The sequence below is a fragment of the Anolis carolinensis genome, chromosome 1 (genome assembly GCF_035594765.1).
Source record: "Anolis carolinensis isolate JA03-04 chromosome 1, rAnoCar3.1.pri, whole genome shotgun sequence".
NCBI classification, from domain to species: Eukaryota; Metazoa; Chordata; class Lepidosauria; order Squamata; family Dactyloidae; genus Anolis; species Anolis carolinensis.
In genome coordinates this window covers 2,357,178-2,370,820 of record NC_085841.1, presented here as the reverse complement: position 1 = coordinate 2,370,820, position 13,643 = coordinate 2,357,178, and the positions used below count along the sequence as shown (strand labels likewise).

The 13,643-nt window shown below is 46.8% G+C and overlaps 1 protein-coding gene across 1 annotated transcript; it reads left to right on the top strand.

Annotated features, from left to right (window-relative positions):
* The first annotated feature begins 318 nt into the window (after positions 1-318).
* On the top strand, positions 319-6,483 carry LOC134295665 (zinc finger protein 501-like). The gene is made up of 2 exons (XM_062968780.1): positions 319-432; positions 3,731-6,483. The coding sequence occupies exon 2, from the start codon at positions 3,915-3,917 to the stop codon at positions 5,364-5,366; it is 1,452 nt and encodes a 483-aa protein (XP_062824850.1). The 5' UTR covers positions 319-432; positions 3,731-3,914; the 3' UTR covers positions 5,367-6,483.
* The last annotated feature ends 7,160 nt before the right edge of the window (positions 6,484-13,643 follow it).

The following is a 13,643-nucleotide window of genomic DNA, read 5'->3' as shown; positions in this document are numbered from 1 at the left end:
ATGGGTGAGAAGGGCGGGGTAGAAGTGATGTAATAAATAAAACATCATGTTTTACAACAAATTTGTCAGAAAACGTAGTTCAATTCGCAGTGATGTTATGTTGTAATTACTGTATTTACGAATTTAGCACCAAAAGATTATGATATATTAAAAACATTGACTCGAAAAATGGCTTGGATAATCCAGAGGCTTGGATAAGTGAGACTTTACTGTATGTTGTGCTTTGCCTCGAGCCAAGGAGAGGCGGGTAAGATATACATTATAAAGCCTGAGGCCACGCCCCTTCACTTCCCATTGGGAGGAATGGAGGCGTGACGTCACCCAGGCCACGCCCCTTCGCTGCCGCCGCCGCCATTTCTGCGGCGAAGGAAGAAGAGAAGGAAGAAGGCGGCGAGGGAGCCATTTTGGTCTCTTCTAACTGGAGAGATACAGGTGAGGATGGGCCGGGAATCCCTCGCTGCCTCTCTGGCTCCTTTGTGCTTCAGGCAGGCCTGGACCACGAGGCCCAAAGGCACCCACGGAAGGGAGGGAGGGAGGAGGGAGGCCTTTCTTTCTTCCCTCAGGCGCGGCCTCCTCTTTCCTGAGGGAATTCCTTCCCTGAGGAGAGAGAGATCCAGGCCCGTCTGGAGTCTTCTTGCAGAGGCTGCGTTCAGCTCCCCATGGATTTTAAACTCTGTGCCTTGTGTTTAATCTCTCTTCAGCGGTGGCTCAGTGTGTTAAAGCGCTGAGCTGCTGAACTTGCAGACCGAAGGGTCGCAGGTTCAAATCCAGGGAGCGGAATGACCGCCTGCTGTTAGCTCCAGCTTCTGCCAACCTAACAATTCAAAAACATGCCAGTGTGAGTAGATGAATAGGTACCGCGCCGGCGGGAAGGTAACGGCGCTCCATGCAGTCATGCCAGTGGCCACATGACCTTGGAGGTGTCTATGGACAACGCCGGCTCTTCGGCTTAGAAATGGAGATGAGCACCAACCCCCAGAGTCGGACATGACTGGACTTTACCTTTTACTAGAGAAACACCTTTCAATGTGCTACTATATATCTTAAAGATATACTGTATATCTCACTTATCCAACACTAGCTTATCCAATGTTCTGGATTATCCAGCGCATTTTTGTAGTCAATGTTATCAATACATCGTGGTAATTTGGTGCTAGATTCGTAAATACAGTAATTACTACGTAGCATTACTGCGTATTGAACTACTTTTTCTATGAAATTTGTTGTATAACATGTTTTGGTGCTTAATTTGTAAAATCATAACCTAATTTGATGTTTAATAGGCTTTTTCTCAATCCCTCCTTATTATCCAAAATATTCGCTTATCCAACGTTCTGCCGGCCCGTTTATGTTGGATAAGTGAGACTCTACTGTATATACGAGGGCTATCCAGAAAGTACATTGTGTTTTTGAATTTAAAAAATAACAAAGTATAGGATAAAACACTTACCATATGCAGTTGAAAGTCACACGGAAATACAGTAGAGTCTCACTTATCCAGCATAAACGGGCCGGCAGAATGTTGGATAAGCGAAGCACCCTCTCCTCCCACTCCCCGCACAAAAGCCCCCTTCCTGCCCACTCCCTGCACCCAATCCCCCTCCCTTATCACTCCCTGCACCCAAGCCCCCCTTACCACTCTCAGCACCTAAGCTCGCTCCCGTCCCACTCCCAGCACCCCAGCCTGCTCCCTCCCCACTTCCAGCACCCAAGCCCTCTCCCTACCCATTCCCAGCACCCAGGCTCGTTCCCTGCACCAGAATACCCTGCTTTCCACTCTCCCACCCAAGCCCTTCCCCTTCCCACTCCCAGCATCCAATCCTCATCCCTTTCTACTCCCTGCACCCAAGCCCCCCTTTTCTATTCCCCACACCCAAGTCCCTTCCCACTCCCAGTGCCCAAGCCCCCTCCCTACCCACTCACAGTGCCCAAACCCGCTCCCTACCGACTTCCAGCACCCAAGCCCACTCCCATGCTAAAGCCCACTCCCTTCCCATTCCCCATGACCAAGCTTCCTCTGTCCCCACTCCCCTCTCCCAAGCCCCCTCCTTTTATACTCCTCACCCTCAAGGCCCCCCCCCCGTTTATTTCCATGCAGAATCCCCCACCCTTCCAGGGCCCATACCCAAGACCCCTTCTCACTCCCCACCCCACCCTCACACCCTCTTTCTGCCCACTCCATGATAAAGTCCCCTCCTTTCTTCCTCCACACACAACTCCCCTCCATTCAACCTCCCAACACCCAAGACCCCTCTCTTCCCACTCCCCATAGCCGCTTCCTGTCCCAGTCATCACACCCAAGCCCCCTCCTTGCCTACTCCCTGCTCCCAAGCATCCTCCCTCCCCACTCCATAGCCAAGCACTTCATCTCACTCCTGTACCCAAGCCCCCTCCCATCCCATTCCTCACACCCAAGCCCCCTCCCTCCCTACTCCCTGCACCCACAGCTCCTCCCTTCCCACTTCCCATGCCAAAGACCCCTCCCTTCACACTCCCCATGTCCAAGCTCTCTCCATTCCCACCCCCATGCCCAAGCCCCTTCCATTGCCACACCCAAGCCCTCTCCTTTCCTGGTGCACATGTCCAAACCCACTCACTGCCTAGTCCCATGCCCAAGCTACCTTCCCGACCCACTCCACACCCCAAGCCCCTTCCTGCCCACTCCCCATGCCCAAGCCTCCTCCCTGCCCACTCCCTGGAACTAAGCCCTCTCACTGCTCTGTCTCCTTGCCTATGCCCCCTCACTTCCTGTTCCCCATGCCCAAGCCCCTTCCTGCCCCATACCCATGCCTGAACCCCCTCCGTGCCCACACCCCACACTCAAGCCGACCTCATTTCCCAATCCCTACATCCAAGCCCTCTTCTTGTCCACTCCCTGTACCCAAGCCTCCTCCCTGCCCACTCCGTAAACCCAAGCCCCCTCCCTGACTAATCCCCATGCCCTTCACTTCCTGCTCCCCATACCCAAGTCATCTCCCTGCCCCCTACCCATGCCTCAGCCCCCTCCCTTGTTCTCCCTATGCCCAAGCCTACTCCCCACCCCAAGACCCCTCCCTCACCACGCCTAATCTCTCTCCCTACCAACACCCCTTACCCACTCCCCTCCCTTCACACTCCCATAGCTAAGCCCCCTCCCTGCCTTTTCTCTGGGCCCAAGCTGCCTTCCCTGCCTGCTCGCCACCACCAAGCCCTCTCCCTTCCTACTACCCATGCCCAAGCCCCCTCCTTTCCAACTCCACACCCCCAAGCTGTTCTCTTAACACGCCTAACCCCCTCCCTTCCAACACCCCTTACCCAAGCCCTTTCATTTCCCACTCCGCACAGCCATGACCCCTTCTTTCCCACTTTAGCCCATCCTGGTAATTCAGGGAAACCCATTATCTATTGAGTGATGCCCTTTAATATTGGAAAGCAAAGTTCCTTTCAGCCTGTCTGCCTACCTTCACTTTTTTAGTGTTCAGCCCAATGAAATCAATGTAATGCTCCAGTATTAGAAGGACTTCCCTCCCTCCTTTCTTTTTTTTCTTTCTTAATTCATTCCCTTATTGTTTAAGAATCAGTTATTGCCTTTGCTGACCCCTGTGTGTTCGTGTGCATGCTTGAGACCCTGATGTCTGCATTTCTTGGTATTCCCCTTTTCAACATACCCATCTGGGGAAAGGGGAGATAGCTTGCAGGTATAGATGGTTTTTGGCTTTAATTCTTGATCTTTTGTTTCTTTCTTCACCAGGGAAATGAGGATTCTGTGGAGTTACCTTTTGGGTACAGTAAGGAAATCAGTAATATAGGAAGAAGAAGAAAAATCCTCTCAAGGTGATGATTCCGCTGAATACTTGACCTCACTTACAGATAAGAAAGGAAAAAAGAAGAGCCAAGTATCTATATTGCAATTCAATACCCACAACATTGTTGACATGGAGGACAAAGCTTCTAAAGCCCTGCAGTGTGGAAAGTGTTTCACACAGAGGGCTCATCTGCAGCAACATGAAAAGATTAATACTGGAGATGAGCACTATGAATGCATGGAGTGTGGAAATAACTTCACTCATAATTCAAATCTACGTAAACATCAAAGGAGTCACACTGGGGAGAAACCCTATAAATGCCTGGAGTGTGGACAGAGCTTCACTTGTAGTTCAAGTCTACGTTTGCATAAAAGGACTCACACCGGGGAGAAACCCTATACATGCCTGGAGTGTGGACAGAGCTTCACTTGTAGTTCAAGTCTACGTTTGCATAAAAGGACTCACACCGGGGAGAAACCCTATACATGCCTGGAATGTGGAAAAAGCTTTGCTCGGAGTGTGCATCTACGTTCACATCAAAGGACCCACACTGGAGAGAAACCCTACAAATGCTTAGAGTGTGGACAGAGGTTCACTAATAGTGGAAATCTACGTAGACATCAAAGGACTCACACTGGGGAGAAACCCTACAAATGCTTAGAGTGTGGACAGAGGTTCACTAATAGTGGAAATCTACGTAGACATCAAAGGGCTCACACTGGGGAGAAACCCTATAAATGCTTGGAGTGTGGACAGAGGTTCACTGATAGTTCAAGTCTACGTTCACATCAGAGGACTCACACTGGGGAAAAACCCTATAAATGCTTGGAGTGTGGACAGAGTTTCACTGATAGTTCAAGTCTACGTTCACATCAGAGGACTCACACTGGGGAGAAACCCTATAAATGCTTGGAGTGTGGACTGAGCTACACTCGGAGTGCAAGTCTACAGTCACATTTAAGGACTCACACTGGGGAGAAACCTTATACATGCCTGGAGTGTGGACAGAGCTTCAATCTCAATTCAAGTCTACAGTCACATCAATGGATTCACACTGGGGAGAAATCCTATAAATGCTTGGAGTGTGGACAGTGCTTCACGCGGAGTGAAAATCTACGTTTACATCAAAGGATTCACACAGGGGAGAAACCTTATAAATGCCTGGAGTGTGGAAAGAGCTTCTCTATTAAAGGAAGTCTACGTAGACATCAGAGGACTCACACTGTCCAAGCAGGCACATCAGATGTTCTCAGAGCCATCTTCCCGCCTCTCCTATCCAATCCAGCCGGCACAGGCCCAGCATATCCCATCCTTCTCGGAATCTCACCAGGAGATAATGTTGGACAGAGAGCTTCAGGATTTGACACTCATACCATGATCCAGGTGCGACACCAGCAACTGCCATCACTGATCCCTCTAACTGTGGCTCGTCAACAACGAGAAGAGCAGACAAACCGCAGCACTGGCCAGAGCGGCAGCCAGAGGGATAACCAAGCCCCCTGTACAACCTGCCCAAATGGAGCAGAGATTGGAGAAATGCAAACTGCCACCATTATCCCTCCCTTCAGACCATCATCATAGGTCGGAGGAAGATGACCCAGACATTGACAATGCTGACTTCATCCACTCACAGTCGGCCTCTACCTCTCACCCGACTCAGACAATTACCTGGTTGATCATACTTTGTGCCGCTGAAACAGATCCCAAGTGCACCACGACTGGCGAAGCTGTTAATACAACATGTCTATCACCTTCATAGGTGTCATGAGAGGACTTGATAGGGGTCCCCAGTTCACAGCAAAGTACTAGAAGGCGTTCCTACACATGGTGAGAACAGAGGAACAACAATTTGCAGGCAGGCTATATGAGATCTGGAAGGGACTTCAACGTTAATCTAGTCTGACCCTCCTTCCTGCCATCCAGAATATACAATTTGAGCCTTCCCCCCAAAAAATGGCCACCCAGCCTCTGTTTCACAGAACTCTAGAGATGGAGACTCCATCAGACTCTCAGGCAGTCGAAAGATTTGGAAGGGACTTCAAAGGCCTCTAGTCTGATCCCCCCTTCTTGCCGTACCGGAATATACAATTTAAGCCTTGCCAACAAATGGCAAACAGACCTCTGTGTCACAGAATTCCAGACTCCTAGGCTGCGTTTTTTAGATTTGGAAGTGTCTTCAAAGGTCATCTAGTCTGTTCAACTTCTGCCAGATAGGAAGACACTCAATCCAAGCCTGTCCAACAGATGGCCATTCAGCTTCTGGTTAAGGAACTCCATGGAAGGAGATCCCATCAGAGTTCCAGGCTGCCTATTTTAGATTTGGAAGGGATTTCAAATGTCATCTAGTCTGACCCCCCTTCTTTTTTTGCCAAGCAACAATACACAGTCAAAACCTTTCCAAGAAATTGCCACCCTGTGCCAAGAAGCCAAACTCAGACGTGAATCGACTGACTGGTCATCCTGCCATGTGAAGACGAGGGAGGAGGGAGAGGAAAGAGCTCAGAGTTGCAACAGAGATACGGCCATCTGGATAAGTCATTATGGGAACTAGAGTACTGAAGATGTTGAAATGAAACCTGGTTGGGGGTGGGGAGGTGTAAGTTTATAGAGTATATAGTAGGGGGTGCAGAACAGGTTGGTTGAACTAGCTTATGTGAATCTGTCAAGAAGGAAAATAAAGACTTGTTTGCCATGATTACATTGTGAGCCATGTCTACTTCTTAGATCTTCCAGGATTTTACATCCAGCCTCTGTTTCACCGAATTCTGGGGAAGGAGATGTCATCAGGCTCCCAGGCAGTGTATTTTAGATTTGGAGGGGACTTCATAGGGCATCTAGTCTGTTCAACTTTTGCCAGACAGCAAGACATTCAATCCAGGCCTGTTCAACCATTTAAGGAATTCTAGACAAGAGTCTCTACCAGACTCCCAGGCTGCTTATTTTAGATTTGGAAGGGGCTTCAAAGGTAATCTAGTCTGACCCTCTTTTTTTGCCATGCAGGACTATATAGTTTAAGCCTTCCCAAAAATGGCCACCCAGCCGCTGTTTCACTGAACTCTAGAGAAGACTCTATCAGACTCCTTGGCAGTATATACCGTATTAGATTTGGAAGGGACATCAAAGGTCATCTAGTCTGGCCACTGTCTGTCAGGCAGGAAGATTCTTCCCAACCAATGGCCATTCAGTTTCTGTTTAAAGGCCTCTAGAGAGGGAAAATCCACCAGTGGTCATCTAGTTTGACTAGATGCTTTGCTTTGCAGGAATATACAATTTAAGCCTTTCCAACAAATGGCCACCCAGCCTATGTTTCACAGAACTCTAGAAGTGGAGACTTCATCATTCTCCCAAATAATATATATTAGATTTGAAAGTTATCTAGTCTGACCCCCCCCCCCCCCTCCTCCCAACAAATGGCCACTCCCAGGTACTGAGTCCTGTTTTCCATGGGAGAGCTCCTTTGGAAGGAAATCTGTATGAATAAAAGTCAAAATATTTATCCATTCATGAAACACAAACTCAGACAATGCTTATCCTTTAAAGATATGTAACCTGGGTATTGCAGGGGACCTTATCTAGTAAGAATACAGTAGAGTCTGCTTATCCAACCTTTGCTGACCCAACGTTCTGTATTATCCAACATAGTCTACCTCCCGCCCGGATCCACAGCTGTTTCTCTAGGCAGCAGCACACAGCAGGCCAACACGCCCAACAAGAACACAAGTGCAGTCACACTCCCTAACAAGTGGCAGACTTGTAAAATATGATGTTTTCGGTGCTTAATTTGTAAAATCATAATGTAATTTGATGTTTAATAGGCTTTTCCTTAATCCCTCCTTATTATCCAATATTTTCATTTATCCATTGTTCTTTCGGCCCGTTTCTGTTGAATAAGCGAGACTCTCCTCAGAAAGCCACTGTTTGCTCCTAACCATTTTGGAATACAAAAAAAATCACATGGCTAAATAAATTCTAAAAGTATAGACTTTGTGAAACTCTTCCTCCTGCAGGAATGCCTGAAATGCATTGTCATGTCCCCATCTATGGTGAATAATTTCCTGGAAAACAAAATATATATAACTGGGTGATAGTGAAACTACAACTTCCATGATTTCGTAGCACCCTGAGCCATGGCAATTAAAGCAGCATGTAAGTGCAGTCATTCTGCAATACAGATGCACCCTGGGAAGCCAAGTTCTGCAAACGCTGTGTCTCTAGAGCAGTGGTTCTCAATCTTTGGGTCCCCAGGTGGCCTACAGCTCCCAGAAATCCCAGCCAATTTACCAGCTGTTAGGATATCGGGGAGTTGAAGGCCAAAACATCTGGGAACCCACAGGGTGAGAACCACTCAACCTTTGGAGCAGAAGCTGGATGGCCATCTGTCAAGAGGGATTTGATTGTGTGTTCCTGCATGGCAAGAATAGGGTCAGACTGGGTGCCTCTTCGATGTCTAACAATAGGTTTTTAACTCATGTTCTCCTGTGTTTACTGCTTTTTGCTTTGTTCTGTGTATTTCAATATATGTTCTGTGTAATGTTATATAGTTCATGGAAATACATTTTAATGCTTGCTTGCTTACTTAGGCGATCCCTCATAGCTTGAGGATGATGGTCCTCCAAGTGGTCTTAGCGGTGGATGCTGTTGCACCTCAGCGCTGGTTCACCTTGTTCTTAACACACACTCCACCACAGCAGACTTGGTTTTTACAGTTTATTAATAAAAGATAGCAAAGTCTGAATAAAAAGCAGTAAAGAAAGCAATAATCCAAATGCAAAGGCAATCTGTAGAACAGGGGTCCTCAAACTTTTAAAGCAGAGGGCGGGTCCACAATCCTTCAGACTGTTGAGGGGCCGAATTATCATTTGAAAAAAAAAATCCATCAAATTCCTATACACACTGCAAATGTCTTATTTGTAATGCAAAACAACAACAACAACAACGAAAGAACAATAAAATATTTAAAAATGAAAACAATTTTAACCAACATAAGCCCATCAGGATTTCAATGGGAAGTGTGGGCCTGCTTCTAGCCAATGAGATAGTCAAGTTAATTAGGATTGTTGTTGTTGTTGTTGTTGTGTGCCTTCAAGTCATAGCAGACTTCAGGTGAGCCTAAGTCAAAAATTATTTATTTATTCATTTACTACATTTATTTACTACCTTCATATCCCGCCCTTCTCACCCCGAAGGGGACTCAGAGCAGCTGTATGTACATACAATATATTATATTATTAGCATAGCACAATATTAGCATTATATATCATCATATTGAACTATACCACTATACTGTAATATTATATGTTATTATATAACATAATGTTATTATCAATATTATATGTATATACAATATATTATTAAAACTGATATAAAAATATTATAAAACTGAGGGCAGGGGCCAGGTAAATGACCTTGGAGGGCCGCATCCGGCCCCCGGGCCTTAGTTTGGGGACCCCTGCTGTAGAATATAGTTCAAAGTTTCTAATATATCAAATCATTCCTGAAAACAAGGCAGTATGAACTCCAAAATACTATCCAAAACACAGGATCTAGGCATGAACAAAAGCAAGAATCCTTTTCCATGAGCATAGACAAGGCAGGAGCTTAGCTTCCAAAGTCAACGTTGCTTTGACTGAAATCTTTCCCTGTTTCTCTCTTGTTTAACCATGCTTACAGGCTAAGAAAGAGTTCCCACACATTTACCAGCTATCCTAAGGGAATGTCTGGGACGATGAACGCTTAACCTAGTATCCCTATCTAAGGAAGACTCCTCTGACTTGCTGCCAGAGCCACCTGGGACTTGTTGGTGTTCTGAATCCTGTGAAAGGTCACCCTTCTCGCTGACTTCTGCTTCAATACTAGTCTGTTTATCACAAACTTCTGCTTCACTGCTAGCCTGCGGCCTCTCTGACAATTCAGAGCCTTCAATATTTCCTTGGTCAACCTGCATAAACCTAAATCCCCCTTCATCATCAGACTTTACCACAACAGATGCATAGGTGGCTGTGGAGCCCTATTCTTGATCTGCATGTTCTTCCACAGTGAAGACATTGGTTTCCAGATGGAAGGCGGACCCGGTCAGGGTTGGGTTGACGTGCCTTCCTCTTGGCACATTTCTCTCTTTTGCCCTCCATTTGTGTCTTTTCAAATTCCACAGCACTGCTGGTCATAGCTGATCTCCAAATAGAGTGCTCAAGGGCCAGGGCTTCCCAGTTCTCAGTGTCTATGCCACAGTTTTTAAGGTTGGCTTTGAGCCCATCTTTCTATCTCTTTTTCTGTCCACCAACATTACGTTTCCCATTTTTGCGTTGGGAGTAGAGTAACTGCTTTGGGAAACGGAGTTGACAGTATATGAGCATCGCTTCAATGCTGAGGGTCTTTGCTTCGTCCAGCAAGCTGACTTTTGTCCGCCTGTCTTCTCAAGAGATTTGCTCCCTCCCTCCTCCTCCTCCTCATCCCTTAAATATCACAAGGGGACATGTCACAAGGGAAGCAGTAGCAGCAGCCTCCACCAGCAGAGTGAAGAGGGAAGGATGCCAGGTTGAGGGGCAGCTCCAGGTGCCAGGTACTTTCTCCAGAGAGACAAAGCGCTGTTGGAAACTGGCACCCCTGAAATAGTATTTTTTAAGTGTGTTTTACGATTGTTGGTTTTTACTATATTTTGTATTATATGTGGCATTAATCTTGCCATTATAAAGCCACTCTGTGTCCCCCTGGGGGAGAAGAGTGGTATATTAAATAAATAAATAAATAAATCTAGTCTGACCCTTTTCTGCTAGGCTGGAAGACACACAATCCAAGTCACCCCAACAGGTGGCCATCCAACCTTCGATTTAAGGACCTCTAAAGATGGAGAGTCTACCAAACTTCAAAGAAGTCTATCTTACATTTGGAAGGGATCTCAACGGTCATATAGTCTGACCCCACCCTATTCTTGCCATGTAGGAAAACATACAATCCAAGCCTGAGCCATTCAACCTCTGTTTCACAGATCTCTAGAGAAGGAGACTCCACCAAACTCCAAAGAAGTCTATATTAGATTTGGAAGGGACTTGAAATATCTGCCCCCCCCCCCTTGCCATGCAGGAATATACAATCCAGGCCTGCCCAAGTACTTAACTATGTTGTTCTCAGCCTCGAGCCATAAGTAACTTGACTTTTTCAGCTTGCTTTTGACACTAGTCACAAATGCCTAGTCCCTAGGTTCCACAAGAACATGCTGCTCTCTTCACTTTATCCAATACCCAGCCCTGTTTATGCTGCTTGCACTACCCCATGCCTGGCCCTTGTGTATCCTGATCACGCCCATTGTACTATGACAACTGGTTTTGCTGAGTATTGATTACGTGATTATGTGTTTTATTCATATGTTTTATTGAATTTGTGTCTTTAACTCTTTGTTATTTTTAACTATGTTTTTGTTTTAACCTATGCTTTGGAAGGGACCTGAAGTATCATCTGTTTATTTATTTATTTACCATATTTCTATCCCGCCTTTCTCATCCCCTGGGGAGATTCAAGCTGGTTAGAGTGCCCCCCCCTTGGCATGCAGGAATATACACGGGTTGAATGAAAAGTAATGCCTCTACCTTCGTAACTCCTCAACGGATGGCAGCACTGGTATGCAGCAAGTACCGGCTTGTTTAGTAGACTCTCCTCTAGGGTTCCATTTGGCGGGAAGCCTTAGCATTGAACCAGGCATGTAGCCAGGGGAGGGGCTTGAGGGGCTTCACCCCCCCCCCCCAAATTCTCAGGGTGGTCTGCGAGAAAGCCTTACATTTATTATTTAAACTGTTATGTTTATTCATATCATGATCTGATCACCATGCGCAATATATCCCATATGAATGGGGGTATTGGGATAACAATACAAAAGGTTTGCCAGGGTAGACCCTCTCCCACTCAGACTCAGCCCCCCCCCAAACCAAAATCCTAGCCCCTCCCGAAACAAAATCCTGGCTACGGGCCTGCATTGAACGATTGTCTTGTTAAAGTGCGAAATATGGAACCCTGCACAGACGGTTGCTCAATGCGACTTAAGCAACTTGCAGCCATTGCATTCTTGACAGCAGAAGGTGTCACCCAAAGGAGAAAGGCGTCACCTTCATTCTCGTAACACGAGAGGCGTTCTTGGCAAATGTCAAGACTGTGTGCTTCCATTTCAGGCATCAGCATCCTGGGTATCCATCGTGCACAGATATTCCGTTAGCCAAGCAAAGCAATAATGTGACCCACACGTTCTTGTGAAATGCCGATTATGCTTGGAATTTCTCTCTGAGTGCTACGACGAATGTCCTGAATCAATCAGTCAACCCTTTGCTTGTGAAACTCGGTGGTTGCTGTCACAGGACATCCAACTCTTTGTCTGTCACGCAAGTCAGATGTTCCCACCTCAATATCTTTAAACTTACTTGCCCAACGATGCACAGGACTCACATCAACGCAATCACCATACACAGCTTGCATCCTCTGATGAATCTCCTTTGGGGTGACACCTTCTGCGGTCAAGAATTCAGTGACTGCACGTTGCTTAAGTTGCATTGACTGACTGTCTGCGCAGGGTTCCATACTTCACACTTTAACAACACAACTGTTCAATGCTAAGGCTTCCCCGTCTGTGCAGGGTTCCATACTTCGCACTTCAACAACACAACTGTTCAATGCTAAGGCTTCCCCAACTGCGCAGGGTTCCATATTTCGCACTTTAACAACACAACCGTTCAATGCTAAGGCTTCCCCGTCTGTGCAGGGTTCCATACTTCGCACTTTAACAACACAACTGTTCAATGCTAAGGCTTCCCGCCAAATGGAACTGTAGAGGAGAGTCTACTGAACAAGCCAGTACCTGCCACAGACCAGGACTGCCGTCTGTTGAGGAGTCACGAAGGTGGAGGCATTACTTTTCATTCAACCCTCATACAGTCCACGTCTGGCAAAGTGTTTTAACTACGGTATGTTGTGCTCTGTCTTGAGCCCCAAGTAAAGGTCAGGAAAAAATAATATAATAATATAATAATATGAACACTATATAAAAAAATTGAACAAACTTCTGTTCCTGATTTGAAAGTATTATTTGCTGTGTAATGGTGTGGGGCTTGCATGTGGGGGGAAGGGAGGCAAGGCAGGTCCTCCTCCGGTTTCCCATCGGCTTCTGAGTCCTGGAGGGAGGGATGTCCTTAGGCTGGGAGCAGCAGGGCTTCCCTCCTGGGCTCCTCCCGGTCTCCAGGGCTGACCCTGCTCAGTCTCCCAGGCCAGGCAGGAGTGGATGTCTTGGGGGGACTGAGGCCAAACAGGTGACAGCAGCACAAAACAGGTAGACCTTTGAGGGAAGGGGAGGGGAGAGAGTTCAAGACTTCCAAAAACCTCTTCACCTGGGGATGAGCAAACCAGAAGGAAGTATCACTACAGACAGGGCAGGGGAAACGTGCCACTAAATACACTCAATGGGAAGCAGAAGAAAAATTATTATTATTATTGTTATTGACACGACGACGTTGTATGACACAGCAAACAAGATAGTTATGCTGGATTTTGTTTCACAAAATCACAAGTCGAACACTTCCCAAGTGTCTAGGACTGTGTGATGTATTTTGGGTTGATGCGCGCAGATCCCAGCAGGGTGGCCTTTTGCAGCTGGCAGATCGTGATTTTGTCAATGTCTATTGTTTCCAAATGCCGGCTGAGATCTTTTGGCACAGCACCCAATGTGCCCATCACCACCGGGACCACCTGCACTGGTTTCTGCCAGAGTCTTTGAAGTTCAATCTTGAGGTCCTGATAGCGGCTGAGTTTTTCCTGTTGTTTTTCGTCAATGCGACTGTCACCTGGGATGGCAACATCCATGATCCAAACCTTTTTCTTTTC

What these genes read in the sequence shown, in the direction of transcription:
- LOC134295665 (XM_062968780.1), top strand. Translation starts at nt 3,915, where the DNA reads ATGGAGGACAAAGCTTCTAAAGCCCTGCAGTGTGGAAAGTGTTTCACA.